The 21,458-nt window shown below is 35.6% G+C and overlaps 3 protein-coding genes across 3 annotated transcripts in view; 2 read left to right on the forward strand and 1 right to left on the reverse strand.

Moving 5' to 3' along the window:
- The first annotated feature begins 413 nt into the window (after window positions 1-413).
- Window positions 414-4,902, forward strand: tfam (transcription factor A, mitochondrial). The gene is made up of 7 exons (XM_082151562.1): window positions 414-646; window positions 959-1,086; window positions 1,169-1,239; window positions 2,130-2,279; window positions 2,381-2,476; window positions 3,250-3,306; window positions 4,029-4,902. Exons 1-7 carry the CDS (start codon window positions 564-566, stop codon window positions 4,269-4,271), a joined length of 828 nt encoding a protein of 275 aa, XP_082007688.1. The 5' UTR covers window positions 414-563; the 3' UTR covers window positions 4,272-4,902.
- LOC309484980 (DNA-directed RNA polymerase III subunit RPC4) lies at window positions 4,509-12,052 on the reverse strand. Its single transcript, XM_082151555.1, has 9 exons — window positions 11,981-12,052; window positions 11,477-11,651; window positions 11,253-11,299; window positions 10,301-10,449; window positions 7,932-8,056; window positions 7,747-7,849; window positions 7,382-7,644; window positions 6,856-7,008; window positions 4,509-5,322 (listed from the first exon to the last, which is right to left on the reverse strand). Exons 1-9 carry the CDS (start codon window positions 11,989-11,991, stop codon window positions 5,170-5,172), a joined length of 1,179 nt encoding a protein of 392 aa, XP_082007681.1. The 5' UTR covers window positions 11,992-12,052; the 3' UTR covers window positions 4,509-5,169.
- Window positions 12,053-12,866: 814 nt separating this feature from the next.
- The window catches only part of bicc1 (BicC family RNA binding protein 1), a 100,310-nt gene continuing 91,718 nt past the window's right edge, over window positions 12,867-21,458 (forward strand). Inside the window, exon 1 of the mRNA XM_082151492.1 lies at window positions 12,867-13,202. Coding sequence (XP_082007618.1) covers window positions 13,010-13,202 — 193 coding nt within the window. The 5' untranslated portion in view covers window positions 12,867-13,009. The remainder of the gene's footprint in view (window positions 13,203-21,458) is intronic.

The raw sequence follows: 21,458 nt of genomic DNA on the forward strand, positions 1-21,458 counted from the left end.
CAAATTTCCACTGGCCCGGGCTGTATTTAACTTAGGCTTACGATGCTTTTGGGAAACGCAGCCCGAACTCTATAATTATAGTCTCAATGGTTTAAATTATCAACATAATCAAATCTTTGGTGAAAACCCTGTTGTACGCAAGGACACTTTTTAAAAAATAATTCTAAATATGTAGAAGGTAAAAGGCTCGTAGGAATGTTTATTTCAATGTATTTTCAAATATGATGCAAACATAAACAATTTATGCAAACTTTTTTTAAGATTTAAAACATTTTTTTTTTTTACAAACGGTTCCATTTCATGTCACGTTATTTTAACGCTGCGAAATACGTCGCTTTTGCTATTTCCCCAAAATGCTCATTTTGTGAAAGTAGTTTTATAAACTTTTAGGTGAAAAAATGTCCCATAATGCACTTCGGTCAAACTGCAGATGGAAATGGCGCCTTAACCGGAGGAGGAGGAACCATAACAGCATTTTTTTAGTCTGCTTTTGTGTATATTGTTCTCACCCTGCATATTAAATATCTGATTGATATTATTGTGAAGATCACAGCACGTGCACGATGGCTCCGTTCAGCTTGATGTCAATCGGTGCTAATGTTTTGGTCAAGTCTTTGAGTCTGTTCTCGAGTGCATCTGTTGTGAGGTGAGCATGCTGCAAGTTTAAGGTTATTCATGCATGTCCTGCTTATTAGTTACTGTATCATATCTAATGGATTTTATTTTGGCAATATGTGCGTCAGAAACATACAGAAATGTATAGAAAGCTATAAATTAATTTTCTCTCAATTTTACAGAAGCATAATATGATAAGTTAATGCAGGATGTAGTGACAGTATTGAACTTTTTCGTAAGGTGTAAGGAGCGTTTTGTGTTTTATTTTTTATTTTTACATAAACCCCCACTCATTTTCTATTCCATGACAGTTTAGTATAATGCCATTGCTTTGCAATTGTAGGTGTTCATGTGTAGCTCCAGTGATAAGGAGTTTTAGCACCACAACTGGAGGTCCACCCAAAAGACCCCTGACAGGATACATGACATATGTGAAGGAGATGCAGCCCAGCTTCAGCAGACAGAACCCAGGTAATGTCCACTCGAGTCGCAATGCTACCTTGCATTTTTTTAATTTAATTTTTAAAGATAAAGAACCATCTATTTTGCTTAGGACTGAAAAATGTGGATATTATCCGAAAGTTAGCAGAGAAGTGGAGAATGCTGACTCCAGAACAGAAGCAGGTACATTCCTGCTTCATATGTTTGTTTATTTATTTATTGCTGTTTTTTGTATGAATATTGTGTAAAATGTCAGCTTATATGTGTATATGTGTCCATTACCATAAATAAATTGTATTTGCCAAAAATCACACATATAACATACATATTTGTACAAATAAATAAATAAATATATATATATAACCAGGCTGGGTATTGACACAGAATTTATGATAGGGAACCCTGTCAGCTAGTTAATTACTATTCAAAGTTAAAATGATTAAATTCAATTGATATTTACTTTTAGAGATATTAAACGATACTCAAATAAAAACTGCATTTTATACAAACATTTAAATTGCACATAAGGCAGTTTTATATATAATTTTTAAGAATATAGGCCTAACCACGTTTCCACTCCAATTTGTTATAAACATTTAAACGGTGGCTGTCATTAAAAAAAAAAATTGGCAAATCTATTCAACATACATTAAATAAGCCAGCTAACAGGATAAGTAAAAATATTATGAATATGTAATATTCATGTATTTATTATTGAGCATATATTTTGAAAAATTGCATCTTGAATGTTTAGTGGTTTTGTTCATGCATTAACAGAAACATAATAGATTAAAAGATCAATCTTTGGATCAATATCGGAATAAATCAATTATGAAATAAATCATAAATCTGAACAATTAACACTAAATCCATAACTAGATAGGTCTTGAACAGAATATAATGAAATGAAATATAAAATGTATCACAAGTGGAGAGAAAAAAAATATCTGGGCCTTTTTGTCATTTTTGCCTTTAATTGTGGATCTTAACGTTTTATCATCCAACATTTTCTTTAGTTAATGGTGTTGTAAAATTCCTCAGTCAACCACTAATTTGAATTGTCACATGTACAGCCATTTCAGGATACATCTTTGGCATCCAGGGAGCAGTATAAGCTTGCTTTGAAGACATACAAAGCTCAACTCACTCCTGCACAGACTGCTGCTATTGCAGAGGAAAAACGACAAAGAGTGGCCAAAAGAAAAGCAATTAGGAAAAAGAAGGTGAGTGTTGACCTCCGTCACGTAACCACTACACTAAACCATCAATGAGAATCTTTACAATGACTAAATCCTTGGTTTGTTTTGTATAACTTTAACTGTAGGAGCTGAATAGTCTTGGCAAGCCCAAACGCCCCAGGAGCGCCTTCAACATCTTCATGGCGGAGCACTTCGAGGAAGCAAAAGGAACTACTATGCAGGTGAGGATGAACTTTAGTTCATCTAAAATTGAACATACATTACCATTGGGGTCTGTAGGATTTTTTTATATTTTCTTTTATACTCACCAAGGCTGCATTTATTTGATCAAATATACAGTAAAAACAGTTCTATTGTGAAATATTATTACAATTTTAAATAACTGTTGTTTATTTGAATATATTTTAAAATGTAATGTATTCTTGTGATGCAAAACTAAATTTTCAGCATCATTACTCCAGTCTTCAGTGTCACATGATCCTTCAGAAATCATTCTGGTATGCTGATTTGCTGCTCAAGAAACATTTCTGATTATTTTAAATGTTGAAAACAGTAAAAAATTTGTGGAAACTTTTTTCAGGACACTTTATTAATAGAACGTTCAAAAGAATAGTATTTATTATATTTATTGAAATATTTTGTAACAACATAAATGTCTTTACTTTTGATTAGTTTAATTTGTCCTTTCTGAATAAGTGTAATTTATTTTTATTTTTGTCTTACTAACTCTCTGAATTTTCAAACTGTACTATATTTTGTATAAATCATTTTATTAATTTATTTTTGCAAGAGACCTAATATTTATTTTTGGAGACCGGATATTGAATCTTAGCACCAAGTTTAGCTGTTTGCATTTAGCTTATTGATATATTTGAGGTTTATAACAAACTTGATATTACAGACCATTAAAACCTAAAACATATTTCCATAATATACCATTTAAGTATTTCATATTGGTTGCAACAATTGTGTTGAATGTCATTTTTCCTTCCAGACGAAGCTGAAGTCGCTGAGAGACGATTGGATGCGATTCAACATCACACAGAAACAAGTGAGTTGTACCTAAATAGAGCATATTTATTTCAAAAGTGACGCACAATACAGCTCTGTTCCATAATCTAGTGAGTCTGCATAGGCTGCTGCCATTTAAGGCAACTCATAAAAGTGTCTGATTTGAAACACTACATAAGCAGCATTATATAAATAGCACTGCTCATTCACGTAGGTTGTATGTCACCACGTAGGCTCACGCATCACACACATGACCAGCGTCGGCCAATAGTGAGCCTACGTGGTGACGTACAACACAGCTGTTACACTACGTGAACTCACTCAGAGGCCCACACAGAAGAAAATGAATAGTTGAATAAAGTCGTTATTTTTGTTAGTTTTTTTGCGCACAAAAAGTATTCTCGCCGCTTGATAAACTTATGGTTGAGCCACTGTAGTCACTTGGACTATTTTAATGATGTCTTTACTAACGTTTCTGGGCCGGCAAGTTTCAATACAGGTGTCTCGAAATGTCCTGTTCACACTGCAACTTACAGTAGCATCTTGAATATTGTCTGTATGAATGTGCAAAGGGAGTCAAGCAACCAGTAACCATAGCGACAGATCACTTTTGATACAAGAGTCCAGTCGAACCACGAATCCATGTGACATCTGTTCCGTTCACAACGTAAATGTATTAAGGACTCAAATATAGGACTGACAGCCGTATCCTGAACGTGGCCTATGGTTTTCTTAATCTGACTTATCTGCTTCATTTTTTAGATGTACACACAGCTGGCAGAGGATGACAAAGTCCGTTACAAGAACGAAATAAAATCGTGGGAGGACCACATGATTGAGATTGGAAGGGAAGACCTTGTTCGGAGAAAAGAGAGGAGATCCATCAAATCAAAAGCCAACGCAGACAAAAAGAAGAAATCCAAAGTAACAGTGATAAAGGCAAAAGCGCCAAAAAAGAAGGCTGAAGCAGCTGTGAAAAAGACTGTAAAGAGTACTAAGAAGTGAGATCATGTAGCCTATGACTCTGGTAGACAGAGTGTGTTGTACAAAGGCCAGTTCCGTCCTCAATAAAAAGACTGAGCTTTCCGTTATTAGAGCTGCATTTATATAGTGTTAAAAGTGTGAAGAGCTGTGACTGACTACTTTCTATATTGCTTTCTTAACTTGCCATAAACCGTAATACTGACATCAGTTTTCATTTGCTTCTTAGAATGAGTTTGCATATCATGCTTTGAAAGAGGACACCATGTTTTGTATGTCTTTACTTACAAAATAAACATTCACATTTTATATAAAAGCAACAGAAGGTATTTACAATAGAATACTATACAATTTCATGAAAACTTTTAAAACGTCATTATAAGTGTGCTTTCTAATGTTAAATGGAATAGTTCACCCCAAAGTGATAACAGTCATTTACTTGATGTCACATTCCCAACCGGTATCCGTTTTATTCTGTCCAAAGGCCCGCTCACACCAAGAACGATAACTAAAGCGTCTACAACAACGAATTATTAAGTTCTCTTTATGACAAACATACTTTTTTGTCATCTGCCACTTTAAATGCTAGTTATTTAAAGCAGGATGGATTCTATATATCTTTATCATTATAGTTCATGGTGTGAACAGGCCTCAATTTTTTTTTAGATATTTTAAAGAATGTTTAAGCTGCCCTTTTCCATTCCATTCCCCCAAAATCTGTTTAATGACAAGAAGCATGAGTAAATGATGACAACAATTTAGGTGAATATCCCTTTTAAATAAAAATCAAGTGGCCTCAGAATTAGGCTGAATATTGGCTTATAATTGTCAGTACTTTGTAAGGACACAAAACCCCACAATTAAAACATTTACATTTAAAAACAGTTATTTACATTATTTTAAATATTCTTGTGGGATAAAATCAGGACTTTGAAGCCGAGCAGAGATCAGATGGCAATTTGGCTTCTTGCAGTAAAGTCTCAAAATCAGGTGAACACACCAGCTTGTGTGTGATGTTTCCTAGCACAGTCATGTCCCCGGTGAGGCCCTCTGACAGCCGCACACAAACAAGTTGCTGCAGATACAAACATCATATCCCATGAAACATCTTTCATAAATGAGATCAGTCATTCAGTCCTTCAGTAAATAAAACAGATCCAGTTGACTTCAATATCAGCTTGGCAATCCAGAATGCTACACTGGGGACAACAATTGTTGGGACACGTACGCTGTGTCCGGAATCAAATACTTCCCTACTATAGCCTGCGAAAAACAGCATGCCTAAAGAGTAGTAAGTTCGAATACATAGGGCGTGTCCCAAATGGTACATTTCATATGCACTTTCGGTCTTGTGTACTTACAATGGCTGCCGCATGCGCGTGTCTGTCAAGTCCATGAGACCGTAGGGTGTCCCATTTGTCATTTTAGGTTTCAGAAGGGTGCTCGCGAGTGCCCCCTTTGCGGTCGATATGCGCCTCAATGCGCACTTTTGCAGAGCCCGCACTGATGCCAGTCAAAGCGGCATTACATCACGAAACTGCGGACTCGTAGGAAGACCGCGAGTGCTTAGGGTGCCATTTGGGACAGGGCCATAATATTCGAAAAACAGTAGGCTAAAAGTCGCTGGATGACCTACTACTTTCGGCGAGATTCTGAAGTGTGCATTCGATGGACACTTTATTATCCCATGAGGCCATGGGAGAGGATTTATGAATGGCAGTGAAGTGACACAATTGACGCTGGTAGGTCACATAATGATGACAACATGGCGGATGTAGTACATATATAGAATGTACTTTTTAACGGTCGCAAAGTACATTCAAATTGAAATGTGGTACCTACTCAAATAGCATATAGACTGATAGACCCAAACAAGAGGTTGTGCGAAATCACGATTTTAGATTGTAAATGTTAAAATGTCTCCACTAGCTACCTTTGAAGAGAGATCGTAATATCGAGCTGCAGTGAACAGCCTATCAGTTGCAGTTCTGGCACCCCCGTCCCAATATTGTACAACACAACGTACATTCACATCACATTTTTAGCAACGCAGCAGTATACATTTTAAAGTCTTGCCAGTTAAACTTTTTATGATGTCATAAGCTTTTCTGAGCGTGTAACGTTATTCCTTAAGCGTACGCACACTAAAAGCGTGTCACACAGCACGCGAGTACTGAACTAAGTTTTCTTTCAATTCTTATTGTGCTTAAACTTTAAAAAGAATGTTAAGATTGTGGATCGTGATCCTGTCTGAATATTTTTTTATTTATTATATTTTGCCATATCACCCACCCCTAACCAAAAGTACTGACCATTTTCCAGGGTTCCTGCAGGTCTATAAAAAGTCTTAAATTCCATTAGATCAAATTTAAAGCCATACAAAGTATAAAATATTTTAAATGGTATAAGAACAGTCTTAATTATATTTTCAAGAGGTCTTAAATTTGAGGACAGAAAAACAGGAATTGCGATATGGCTTAATGTAATGATTATACTTCAAACGGCTTTGATTTAAATAAATATGAGCGAGTCCCAACTGATTTTATCTATCAATCTTTACTAGATTATTTTGCTACACTGCAACTAAAATGACAATGTACTAACTTACCTGTAGGAAAGAGAAGGCCGCTCCCTCTGATACATCTAATGTAACATTTCCCATGACCAGTTGTACTTTACCAGACTTTCTAATTTGCAGTTTTCCAATCAGACCCTCAGAGAAGTCAGACAGCAAAGGTACAGCGGCTTTATCAGGCTGATCCTGAAAAATGATATCATCATAGCATTAAAAGGGGACACTGAAGATGATATTAAATGCTTGAAATTGAGAGCAATTTGCCTTCAAGGGATCATTTCATGAGGAATCAAACTCTTTTATAAGTGTGCTATGAAATCATTCTAATAATATACAGAAATCAAAACCTGGTGAAAAAAAAAAATCTGTATTAAGAGTAACACATTACAAGTAACATGCATTATGTGGGGAAAAAAAATAAAAGAAAGAGAGTTTATACTGAAGCTGAGCTGCAAAAGAATATCGTTAAAAAAGGTCAAAACTGTTTTGGAAAAGTTATGGCAAAGAAAAAGAAAAAAACGGACTCCTTCAAGAGGCATAATACGAAACAAGAACTTACCAGAGTTTTAATTTGTGATGAGCGCTTGTCTTCAGTTTTGTCGTCCTTTTTGGTTTTCTCTGGGCTTGAGGTTTTAGGTTGACCAGGTATGGTATCAGGAAGTTGAATAAACAGTAGTTCTTCCTGATCTGAAACACTTAGCTGCTGGAAAAGTTCTCCAACCGTTGGTTGTTGTGGGAATGCAGATGTTCCCCTCAGTGGCAGTGGGTATTTCTGCTCAGCTCTGGGTGATTTCAGTACATTATCAGATGCTCTCTCTTTAACTGCAAAAATGTCTTGGATTCAGTTCTTTACTGTAAGCAGCATGAAAACAATTTAACTGGCAATAAAACATAAAATGACTGCTAGCATAAACTGCAACTTACATGAACTTGCTGCCTCTGTTGACAAAAACGTGCATGACTGATGGAGTGGAAGTCTGATTGGTCTTTGCTTAGGATCATTTTTTAATCCAGGATCATCCAGAAACTGCTCAAAAAAACATTAATATACTATTGATTAACTTTCAAGACCTTTCAAGATGAAAAAGGGTTATTGTGACTTGGCTTACATCATCTCGTTGGAGTTTTTGTAAAATTTCATTATCATCATCCGCAGTATTGGTCTTTTCCTTTTTAATGCATTTTGTGACCAGTGCAGGATCACAGCCATCCAGGTTAGAGCTGCACCAATTACCTGCAAGATCAGACACAGAAAAATTACTTTAATGAAATTTGATTTGTTATTTAATATTCATTTTACCACTACGAGGCTGTGGGGGAGTGTAATAAGAACAAATACACTCATTACAAGCATAGATAATAAAACAATATAACAAAGTTACAAATAAAGTAAAGACTAAATGTAATATTCAGGTACAGACTGTTAATAATTCAGCCTAAATGTAAAATAGTGTATTTAAACAATAATGTATAAAATAAATATAGATGAATCTTTGTTTAAGCTGTGTTTTGTTGTTTGATTAACATTAATGACATAAACAGCACCAGGTATTTATAGGTTGCTGTCACTTTAAGGCCGAATGCACGGATCCAATGTGACGATACACAGCAGATTTCGTTCTCAACTGTTATGTTTAAGACATAACCAACTGTGTTTTTTGAGAATACATGCAGAGACGGGTATTTTGACAATTTTGTGTGAATGTGTTTTCGGTGAATTCGGTGTTTGCGCGCTGTCTAAAATGTGCCTTTCTTTGTGTGTGCTTCAGGTGTGTGCAGCTGTGCACACAGATAACTGCACCTGAGTACTAAATTGGCAAGACAAAACACGTGCAAATGATAAACTTTCACTCAATGATGGAAATAAATGTTTGCAATTAATCCATGAATCACACGCGGGCCTGGTCCGTACGGATCAACTACGATCAGTTTGACCCCTAACCACATCCTCTGGGGCTTTTCCAGATTTAGACTGGGTCTTTGCCTCAATTCCTGGTCTCTTTACATGGACATAGGATCCACACTGAAAGGAGACATGCTTTGCACTGTGTTTTTTGTCACCGTACTGTTTACGTTTTAGCTTAAATGTGAAGCAAGTTTACCTGCAGGTGGCAACTGAAGACCAGAGACGTTAAGTTTGGTTAACATGGGTCTTGCATGCAAGACTTTAATTGGAGTGCAATGTGTTGTGGCATGCGGCGTCGCACGGTATGTCTGCAGACAAGATTTCTCTGCCGTTTCCACTTGTGCATCCCATGCCATGCCACCAGTAGAGTTCTCTAAGGCCGTGTGTCCACCAAAGCGTTTTTTAACGCGGCTGTCGTATTTTTTCAATTGTTTTCAATGAGAGCAGCGCGTTTTTAAAACGCCATGAGCGTAACTAGGCGCTGAGCGTTCAGCGTTTTTTACAGGTCGCCGAGAGTTGAAGAATGTTCAACTTTGGGTAAAACGCAGCGCTCATCACTGTCCCTTTTTACCCAACCGTCCAATCACAGTGGAGGAGGGGCGGGACTAATACCACACCGACCAACCGCCACATTCTGCTTGTACAACGTCAACAGATGACAACAACAAGAATAATAACGGAACAAAATCATTTAAAACAAGAGCCAGAGAAAATACGTTACATTGTATCGACAGAATCAACACAGAAACAAAATATGTGTTAAATAAGATACTAGTAACACTTTCGCGGATATTCCGTATCAAAATAAGCAAAGTGTCTCAACTGAAAAAAATGCTGCGCTTCCAAAACGCTCTCAAGCGCCCACATCTAGGCGTTTACAGCAGAGCGCCTAGCGTTTTCAGCTGGCTAAAAGCGCTTTGGTGGACACACGGCCTAAGCGTCCTTTTCGTTCTCACAATTCCCTGATGTGTGTCATGCGCAACAGTCCAATTAAAATGAACTTGGACTGTAGACAAAAAAAAAAAAGTGAAGTGTCGTCCCCACAGGTACAGTAGGTCCTCCATCTCTCTGTGGCCCACACACATACTAATGTTTCTATTTTTACCGTGGAACATTTCCTTTCTGCTGAGGTAAGAGTGCGTGATGCAGATGCCACTGTTCTTTCTTAAAAAACACCAGGCATTCAAACGTAAGGTAACATGACAGTGTTTATTCTGTTAGTTTGCTTGCTCTGAGGCACAAGTAATTTGAGATTTATGAAAAAGAGCCACAGCTGACAGTTATATTATAGATATTTTGTGCCAATTTCCAGGAAGTGACGATTTTGTATTCTTGAACATATGGATTAAAGCACTGCTTTTCCGCACGCTTTTTATGCGATATTCCAATTTAGCTAAATTCACAGCTTTGGATGGAAACTTACTTCATGGCAAGGAATGAAAAACTGAATTTTATGATGGATAATGAAAAAAAACATGGGAGAAACCAGGCAACACTAGGAGGCCAGTTCTCCTCTGGATCTACAATCCAAATATAATGTCAATAATTGTGTGATTTCAAAGTGTGCTTTACCTGGTTTCCTGTAGGTGTCTGCAGGACCCTGCTCAAAAATAGAGTGAGACTGAATAGTCTGAGGTTTTTCTCGTCGCTGTCTCTCTCTCTGCCTGTCTTCCCTCTCTCTTCTCGCTCTCTTTGGTGCAGTGCGAGTCTCCTCATGTAACCTTTAGAAAACAAGAGTTCACATTGACAACGGTTTACATGACAGAACCACCTGTCATTTACTTTCAAACAGAGTTGCAGATGTGTCAATACTTTGAAATTAATCTCTGTTAGTTAAATGAAAACAGGGTTATAATAATTATGAAGTTTCAATGAACTAATTGAAAACTCTGATTCAACTGTGTTTGCATCATTACCCTAAAAATGTTAACAGAAGTCAGCACAGTATATATATTGTATATATGCATACTAGGGGTGTAACAATATTGATGCACTGATGATATGTATCGATGCAATGCGTAAAAATCTATATACATTTTTATAAATCTATAAGATATACTAGAAGACTTGATTGACTTATAAAATGATGTCAAATTGATCCAATGTGCTACTTGATCTTTATTCCTCATTTATTTTTCTATATTATTTAAAAAACTAAACTCTATTGTTTTTTTATTAGTTTTTTATTATTATTTATTGTTCGTGTTATATTTTGGTTGCATTTGTGAGTTAATACAATGTAATATTGTAACTATCAATATATCTATCACAAGCTCCTGAATCTAATCAAATCGCAATCATATAACGACAAGTTTAGAGGTATCAGCAAATTCTGCATCGCTGGCTAAGAGAATAAAAGTCAGATCGTATCATGGAATGTCCAACTTACTCCCCTAATATATTATACGTGTACTTAAAAAAATCCTACTTTTTGCACTTTAGTAGCCGTAGTTACAAGATGTCTGCCTCCAAACTATAAAACATAAGTACTACAAATAAAGTTAATGATGTTGAAAATACTTACTCATCTTTAGTTTTGCGAACAGAGTGAACATTTGGTACAAAGGTTTTCTGTGGGGAGAAAATACTCAGTGAGTCAAGTGTAAAGTTTCTAGATATGAGCATTCTTTTCATGTTGAACTGAACATGCTGTATCTATTGATGCAATATATTTTGCATTAAAAAAAAACTTAAGAGTAGCACAAAAACTACAATTGATACTGAACCATTGACATTAGAGGGTGGGACCTTTTTATATCCACCCAGGGTCAGGTCTCTGGAGCGCAAAGAGGTCAGTCTGCCTGGCGGAGGGGGATTCAGTGATATTCGGGATGGCAGTCCTCTACCCACAGCAAATGATGCTCTGAAAGCAGCAGATGAGCTCCCCTCTCCATCTCTACCCCCATCTCCCTGTTCAGACATCCTGCCACAACCCAGAAGCACTTACTGAAAACACCATGCCTAAACATTTGTATTGGGCATCATACATGATTACTCAGACTGATAAAATGGTACAGAGAGCGTCAGACGGCAATGGGTGTTATATTAAACAAACGCTCATGTAAACACAGCTGCTGCGCGCTCACTAACATTACACTTAAAGACGCGCGCGCCTCCATTTTGATAGCAAACTAAGCTAACAACACAAAGTCTTTAATACCACGTTATATAATTTGCATTGCCAGATTTGTAATAAAGAAAGGAATACGGCTTCCTTAAGTACATCTAAGTGAAAATAAAGACAGTACGTACTTGAAATTCATATCTTTAAAATTCGCCCAGCTGAAAGCTACATCCTTGCAGAAGCTTCATGGGTCACGTGATCCGGCTTCAGAAAGTAAATATAGGCATCAAGTCACAAAATACTATTTTATTATATTATATACTGTTATTTTATGATATTATTTAATTATTTATTTTAATGTAAAATGTATGTAGTCTAAACTTATCTCAGGTCTTTTATGGTGTAACAATAGTCTTATTAAACTGTAAAATAATTATATTTTATAAATACTGTTTATAATAAACGTACTGTATTATTTATATTCTATTATAATAGACTCTATTGTTTATATACTGTGGTTATTTTATTTACATTACATTACTGAATAAATAATTAATATTTAATTAATTTATACATGTAAAATGTTTAGTCAATATTTATCTCATATGGTCTTAAATGGTGTCATGTCTTATTAAAATCTAAACTGTATTTTACAACTTCTGTTTACTATATTATAATATTTATATTACATTGTTATTATGTTTTTTTTTTACGTCCCCAGTGTTAATAATAATAAAATACAAACATAAAGATAACAATATGATTTATTTCGTTTTTTTTATTATTTTTATTATTAAGACACTATTTAAAATAGTTTTCTGTGTGTTCATTTGTTTTGGACAGTTGCACCAAATATATGGCTATATTATATTAAAGTTAATGTTTGTAAACACTGTCTGTGTCTCAAAACGTGAACTGCTTCCCCAGACAGCATTTTGGGCACACGTGTAGCATTTTGGGGCATTATGGGTTGAGCTGAGTTGACTCTGAACCGGCTCGCAACATTTTAGAACCCACAGTCACAGACATAGGTCACAGACCCCCTTCTGGCTCATATTGAACAAAGGGCGGCGCTCAACTTTTGCCTTCCCTCACTTTATACTCCTCCGGTCAGTGTAACTCACACAGAGCCCGTGGCCGCGATGACTGTCGCTCACTCTCCGCGGGAATAATCTGATCTGACGGCTGCGGAGAGTCAGCGGTGCTCTGTGAAAGTCATGGCCGCTCAGTGTGAACCCTTAAGCGGATACTTACAGCAGTCTGATCCGGGCTCCAACAGCGAGCGCAGCACTGATTCCCCTCTGCCCGTGTCTGAGGATGACTCCAGCGGACCCACGGCACCTCCGGACCCCGAGTGGACCGAGGAGAGGTTTCGAGTGGACCGGAAAAAACTGGAGATCATGTTATTAGGTAAAAACTCTTGTGTCATTGACAACAATCACCATTTTTTTAAAGAGTTTGGAAGAAATAAACACTCTGCAAAGTTAACTACTCAAAAGAAGGCATCATTGCTGTTAATAATTGTCTTGTTTAACTGAACAAACACTTACAAATAGTAATGTAAAATCTAATGCATTGACTCCAGCATCTGCAGAGCTGAGCCGGCTATTTTCCTCTTCTCCTTTGTTCATCTCCTGTGTATAATTCTCGCTTCCATGACAATTTTGTTTTCAGAAACATAAGTTTAAATATAGCTAGTTTAATGAAAGAGAGTCCATGCCCAGACTTTTAAAAGCCAGTTGACTAGTGAGGCTCCATCGTTCAGTTTTCAATTGCAGAGATCTTCCAGTGGTTTCAAAGAAAGTTTGTAGTATTAACTACATTTGCAAATAGACATATAAACTATGTCTTTAATGCGCATTTAAAGGATTGATGCTTCATATTATTATTTGTTTAGTTTTTCTTCTTTCTCATATGTTTATTTAATGCCTGGAATTAATAAAATTTTTCCCACTGCATTGTTGAATATTGTTGTGAAAAACATACAGAGTTGAATATATATATATATATATATATATATATATATATATATATATATATATATATATATATATATATATATATATATATATATATACACACACACATATATATATATATATATATATATATATATATATATATATATATATATATATATATATATATATATTTATTTATTCTGATAGGCATTCTGAATATTTAGGTCAGTTTAGTGTAAAACCCCAATTTTTTTGTAGGTACTGAGAGGACTAAGATAATATAAAAATAGGCTAAAAATCTAGTAGCCTATTAACTGTGTGCGCAGTGAACAACTCAACCAATAGGGGGCAGTGTTAAAGCATCTTTGCCTTTGACATTAGTTTTAATTGTTGTTTCCCCAATTTGTCAAAGTAATTGTAAAGTGGAAATGTGGCTTCATAAAAGTCAAGGATGAAATTAAATGTAATTTTTGGACAATGAATTGTCATTTTTTGGCTTACGATTCAGACAGCATGTGGCTTTTGTTCAGATGATTGCCTGAAAAACAGTAGAATCCAGAACTGAGAAAAAGTAAAAATGGTATTGACATTAGTAGAGTCGCAAAACATTAATGAATGCCACTTTTTCCATTAATCTGTTACTGTTTAATTTTTCAATTGGTGTATGAATCAAGCAGTTTATAAAAATGGTCAGGGGCTTCTCATCCACAGCTCTGTAAGGATGGTAAAATGCTCTGATGGTCTCTGTAATGCTTTGTCCATGTCGGGTCATGCTTTCCATGTTGTTTAATGGTTCTTATGAGTGAGTTCAGAAAGGGACATCATCATCATCCTACACACGCAGAGTCTCTAGGTTCAGTTCACCACAGCAATCCTTCCTGCTGAGGTCATTCAGCATCTCCTCACAGGATTTTACAGTGTATTTGATCAACCTGCATGCTTACTGCACCCAAAAATGAAAATTCGGTCATTAATTACTCACCCTCATGTCATTCCAAACCCGTAAGACTTTCATTCATCTTCGGAAAACAAATGAAGTCTATGTCCCTCCGTTGACAGCTGCAATTGCTTCAAAAAGTTCATAAAGAGATCGTAAAACTAATCCATATGAATTGATTTGGTTTTAGTCGGAAGAGACTCGATCGCTTCATATTATGAACAGATTGAATATAGGCTTTCATTTTTGGGTGAACTAGCCCTTTAAAGATTAGGATTCTTCTAGAAGATGGACAGAGAAGCTCATGTAAATTATGAGATTTATTTGCCAAACTAAATGATTGGAACTTAGCATTACTCACTTAGAAAATATATATCATTAAACTAAAGTTCAAACATTAAGTGACCTTGTGTTATCCAAAACAATTATATTGTAATCCATAGAAGTAGAAAGCACTTTTATTGTGAGAAAAAAAAATGGTATTTTTGATTTTCTTTTAATTGACTTCCTAGCATGTCAGATTATGTTGAAGAAGGACGCAACGGTTGTTAATCACAAGAGCAGTTTTCAAACATTTTAACGTTCCAAGTTCAACCTTCATGTTTAAAATCTGTGAACTGCTCATCTATGCATGTTTTCAGAAATGTTAGCATCACAGGTGTGCGCTCCAAAAGCACTTACTCCATCAGATATAATGAGCAGTTAAGCAACATTCAAGAATGCTTTTATGAATCTTATTATGCCTCTTGGATGGGAAGAACCATTAATCATTTCATTTTATAACTATTTTAGCTGGCTCAAGTGGATGAAATACACTGTCAAACTGGAATTCTTTAGAATGAATCACACAAAGGAGGCCTGAATTTATTTTCTGTTCCAGATGTGTATTCATTTTTTGAATTTGTGTAGATTATGTTGAGCAGGAATGCGTCCATAGATGACTCTGTCTCTGTTTAATCTTATGTTCACTGCACTATACAGTGTCAAAATGATGTATGCTTCTATGCTCAGCGCCCATATAATGTAATGCACAGTCTGTTGAAAAATCTAATGAGCTGCCTATACGTAGGCAGCACTTCAATGCATCATAGGCTCCCAACACTAAAGCTGTTCCAAAAAATGCTAATCTTAATTATTCGGAATGTATGGAAGCTTGCTGGAAGTATAACTCGCAATTTGGACTTAATAATTCGCAAAAAAGAGTCAGAATTGCAGAATCGCAATTATTTTTCTTTTCTTTTTTTATTCCGCAGTGGAAACAAGCTCCCATAGAAATGCATGATATATATTCTAACAATATTTTATATATATATATATATATATACAGCTTATATATATATATATATATATATATATATATATATATATATATATATATATATATATATATATATATATATTAGGGGTGTCCCCGACTATGGATTTTCATAGTCGAATCAGAATCGTCAAGTCTTGCCTATAGTCGACTAATAGTCGAATCATGTGTATGGGGGTGTGTATGGGGCTGGGGGCGGGGCTTTAACATTTCAAAGCTGCGATGTACAGACAATCACACAAAGATATAGAAGAAAATGTATAAAAACATTTTGGATCAATACAACTAAGAAATAACATAAATAACTCCAGAAAGGCCACACTGCAGTCAGGATTTACATTTCACATGCAAATCAAATTAAATCGGCTAAATTACCTGTGCGAGCAGGCTCTAAGTACAGCACAACATCGATGCATCATGCACCGAAAAAATAAACAATTAATTTACTAAATTAAATTAGAACAGAATACCTTTCTATTAAATAAAAATACAAAACGAAATAAATCAGAATCAAGTCACAAGATGAGGAGCAAATGTGTGCAAAATGCCTAAAGTGCAGGGGAACATATATTCAAAACACAAGCCACAAATAGTTAGATTAGATAACCCTGACAGATCAATAAATAAAATAAAAATAAAGAAATGATTAAAATAACGATAGTAGCCAGAATTTTCAACTTTGTCTTTTTAACGGCAGAAACAACAATAAATGCTAAACTGGAGAGGCAGTCTTTTTAGCTATACAACATAGTTCAAAACAAATAAATAATTTGTCATTTCTGAACATTGACTCTCAGTCTTTATTCACCTTTTTTTCACGTTTTCCCAATAAAATGAATAAAAGTATAGAATATAATGGCATATTTCTTATAGGGGCACATTGTAACGCAGTGTGACAACATACCCCGCCTGCACAACTGGGATTTAAACCCGGCTAGTGTCTTCTGCTAGTTAGCGAAGCATTAAATAACTATCTCAACTGTTAAATAACATATTGGAGATTAAAATAACATCAGATTTGTCTTATTTTAAATAAACACAAAAAAATAGAGATGAAAAATTAACTTAAGTAAGAAATTTACTTTTGCTATGGTTTAATAAATGTCTATGGATATCTTCCAAAAAAAATAAAAAATTTGGCGGATATTTTTTTTTCTACATTCTAAAACACTTAACGTGGAAAACGTTTATCTCCTAAAATAGTTAAATTAAAATATGAAAACGCATTGTGTTCATCTACTAATCTGCACATATGGTATAAAGTGTGTAGGCTACTGTGTACATGCATTAAACCACGTTAAAGTGCCTTTTAAGCGTTTTAAAAGCTTTTTTCACGTTAAGCATTTTAGAATGTCCCGTGGAAAACCAACTTGTTAATGTTGGCCGGCAGAAGTGCGATCATGGTTTTCCTGAAGCTAAATCCAGCCTTGGAGAATATCCTTTCTGATGATGTACATCCACACTTTACATTTTCTTATCCCAGACATTGTTAAAGATTTAAATCCTTGCCGCCAAGACGCTCCTCTGTCGGTCACGGATTGAAAGTGAATCTTAAATCTGTCACGGGGTGTTTGGATTTATTCACGCACGTTAAAAAATATTTATTAAAAGTCTTTTCACATTTTTATATACAGCATTATCATAATAGGCTGAATATTAACGTATTGACAGAAAACCGGTAGTTCTATGTGAAATCAGACATTGAGCGCCCTCATATAGCCAAAGTGGCATGATCCTCGTTTAATAACACCTCTGCGAAGATTCGACCGTGAGATCGGTAGTCGAATCAGGCTCCTCCTATCGAAGCATCGAATCTTTGACTATTCGGGGTCACCCCTAATATATATATATATATATATATATATATATATATATATATATATACAGTATATATATATATATATATATATCCTATATATATATATATATATATATATATAATCGTGCTTGCTTGCTTCTCCAATTTTTACATTTAGATTCCCTTCTAAAGCTCGTTATTCCAACAAAACAGTCTTTGCATCGCCTTCCTTTTGATCCTAACATTAAGAAAGCTTGGATGAACTGTTTTTTTACATACATTTTTTCTACAGCAAGTTCATGACCCCTTTAATAGCACTGTTAAATGTAATCTTTAGCAGATATCAAAATGAGTGTTCATTTTTTAAACCATACATTACAATTTTGTGATTCCCAAATGCATTTAAATCAATTGATTTTAGTTTTTTTGTGTTTTATATTTTATTTATTCAGACAAATTATTATTGAATTTTAATCTGTTCCATTTATCAGTAATTGACTATAATACGAAAATAATTATTGTCCAATTGGTCAGAATTTTAATATCGGTGCATTTGTAGTAATTATGTTGTCTGCTGTGTTGAATGATGAATTGAGAAAATTCAAAATGCAATGTATGTGCAATGTACATTACATGTATGTATTTAGCAGAAGCTTTTATCCAAGTGACTTACAGAAGAAGAACAAAGTATTCATCAAAGAGCATTGTACAATCGTTGTAGTACAAAATGCCAGCTTTATTAGACAACTAGATTAGGAAACCAGCTAGAGAAGAGAAGAAATGGCGATTTTATTTGTGTGTGTGTGTGTGCGTGTTGTCCATTGGTTTAAGAGTGTGAGGTAATTGAGTGCTTGCGGAAGAGCTGCATCTTCCTAAAAGATGTGATGTTCTCATTCCACCAGAGAGGAACAGAGAGAGTGAAGGTTTTGGAAAGTGTGCATTTATTTTTATGCAATTATTTTTATGGCTATTAGAGTATCACATTGTTATCTTATACACATGCTAATGCCAAACTCTACTGAAATCACTTGTGAATTTGCTGCCAATGTAGTGTTCAATCTGTCACTTATGAGGTTGCATTAAGTTAGGTTTCTGCCTTACACAGTCCCTAGGCAGTAGACAGAATGGTAACCCACTATATTTTCGTATAAAGAGCTATAAATGTTAATAATATTATTGGTCATTGTTTAGTAGCTCATTACTGAATTATTCATTGGTAAACAGATCAATAGTAGCTATGCAACTGAACTGAATTTGATTTATTTTTTATGAATCAAGATATTTTGTCTCTGATTCTTGTGACATATCCTGCTTTATTTACTCTGAGACCAAATTGCAAAAGGCTCATGGACACCGACTGGGATTGATTCAGATTTGGGAGCAGCCAAAGGCTATGATCACACTGTTAGTTTTTGGGATTGTGAGTCTCGGAATGTCCCGTTCAAGCAGCAACTTACAGTGGCGTCTCAAATACTGTCTGTAATCGTTCATGTTGAACAATTCTCTTACCAGTAACCATGGCGGCTGTAGCCAAAGTAATATTAAAGATGGTGACATCCATAAAACTGAGAAGTGTTATCACATTTGATATTACAAGAGTCCAGTCGAGCCACAAATTCATCAGTCCTCAATCTTCATTAACTGACTGCAGCTTGACAGACAACAGTCCAGTCCAGTTTGTTAAGTGCGGATTTTCAGAAAATGTGGTTGTGAAATGTCCTTAAAATGTATGGGTGTGAGTTTGATTATAATTATAATAACTGAAGTGTGTGTGAACAGAACCGTATTAGGACTCAAATACAGGACTGACGACAGTATTCTGCTGCTGTGTGAACATGGCCAAAGTGTTCAGGATATACTATAGGAATGCAGTGCTGATGTTGAAAGCCCTCTTCATGGCTCAAGTTAAGTGTCTAGCAGTCAATGATTGCATAGATTTTAGATAATTGTTTATTTTCCAATTTCTTAACTTTCTAGATAGTGTTTGCACAATTAAGGAGTAGTACTCTCTGTCCAGTCTACATCAAGGGCTTTGGGTTTTTCCAAATTTCCAAAGCCCAGATTGTTTTTCATTACGTGTCTTAGATGAGATGGAAACAGTTTCTCTTCCCAAATCTTGGCAGGGGATTTGCAAAAGTACCCTTGCAAAAGAAATTCCCAAACAAGTTTACATGACATCTCAACGTCTTTGATCACCGTAGGTCAGACTCGGGCACCGAAGTGAACTAGCAGTCTGTTTAAGATTCCAAACAGGAAGGGATCAAATGGCTTGTTTAATAAGCATAACTCTTATCATCACAGATGGGTTTGATCCATTCTGGAGAGCCCAAATAATACATTGTTGCTGTCTGGTGATTTTGTAAAGCACTTCAGTTTTTATAGTGTGTTTATAATGTGGAAAATAGGTGAACTTTCTTCCACCAAAGAAAGGTGGTTTGGCTTTGGAGTTATTTTTCCCATTTTAAAGACTTCTGTTTACTAAGACAATGATTTATTTACTAAGTATCCTTGCTTTTATTCCTAGTAAACTGAGACACAAAACTGACCTTCTATTTATGGAAATATAAAGAGTACATTCTGGAACTGCTTGTGTTTTAAAAGTGTACTTTGGCTATCTGTGTTCTGGGTATGTTTGTGCGCGTGCTTGGCCGAGGCCTGGTTAAAAAGTTCATCTTTTTGTTGTCTGTTGGATGAAAGTATAGAGACAGGAAGTGAGTTTGGTGTGGAATGTGCTTGGGGCTAACTGTCCTCTGGATCGAGGCCTAGGGAAACACTTTTCCCTGTAGCTTTCAGAGGGTAAACGTGGCATTCTCCCCAAGAACTACTGCTGAGGTGAATCGCTGTGACCTCGTTTTTAAGTTCATAGCAGTATGGCGTTTTGAGCACGTCGGACAGACAAAGCCTAGCAACTCAGTTGGCACGTAGCAAATGTAATACAATGCAAAAGGCCAATAAATGTAGGAAAGAATGGAAATACGTCTGTAAAGGGTGGTAGAATCAAGTATATTGGGACCATTCAGGAAACCCTGGCTTGTGTTGTTCGGGTCTGAGGGACCCTTGAGAGGTGGTGGGCGGAAGAGTCCCAGCGCTCACAGCACATAATTCACTGCAGCTGTTGGAGAGTCTCTGTTTTTAAAAAATGCTGGCGCGGACCAGAGACTTTGTTATGACAAGGAAAAGAACGAGCCATTACATTACAGCTACTAACTCAACTCATTTGAAGCGAAAACGAAATGGTTGTTTTTCAAAGCAATCAAACCTGTAAATTTGTTACATCTTGGATATGACATTGTCATGCGTTGTTTATAGGCATGTCTTACTGTCATTTATGTTGAAGAAACATTTTTTGCCATTGGCATTGGCATTATATACAAAAATAATCTGTAATTACATTTCATAGTTTGTGTTTAGGTGAACCTCTCAGTTCATTTAAAACGACTGGGTAGAATCCACCCAAGAGTTTCCTGGCAGAATGAGTAATGTTACTGGCATTTCTTTATTCACTTAACACACCTATTGCACTTAAAGGACAAGTTCGGTATTTTACACTTAAAGCCCTGTTTACAGATCGTATCTGATGAAATAGAACGGTTAAAATAAAAATTTGGACACATGCTCCTGTCCCGAGAATTTTAGGTTTATTTCGCTTTTGTGG

This window comes from Leuciscus leuciscus (genome assembly GCF_965113295.1).
Source record: "Leuciscus leuciscus genome assembly, chromosome: 21".
NCBI lineage: Eukaryota > Metazoa > Chordata > Actinopteri > Cypriniformes > Leuciscidae > Leuciscus > Leuciscus leuciscus.

Coding starts and splice junctions, on each gene's coding strand:
- LOC309484980 (XM_082151555.1), bottom strand. Junction 7,850..7,931: donor AAAAACTCCAACGAGATGAT/GTAAGCCAAGTC, acceptor TTTTTTGAGCAG/TTTCTGGATGATCCTGGATT. Junction 7,009..7,381: donor CATCACAAATTAAAACTCTG/GTAAGTTCTTGT, acceptor ATCATTTTTCAG/GATCAGCCTGATAAAGCCGC.
- tfam (XM_082151562.1), top strand. CDS start 564: ATGGCTCCGTTCAGCTTGATGTCAATCGGTGCTAATGTTTTGGTCAAG. Junction 1,087..1,168: donor CTTCAGCAGACAGAACCCAG/GTAATGTCCACT, acceptor TATTTTGCTTAG/GACTGAAAAATGTGGATATT. Junction 2,280..2,380: donor AAGCAATTAGGAAAAAGAAG/GTGAGTGTTGAC, acceptor CTTTAACTGTAG/GAGCTGAATAGTCTTGGCAA.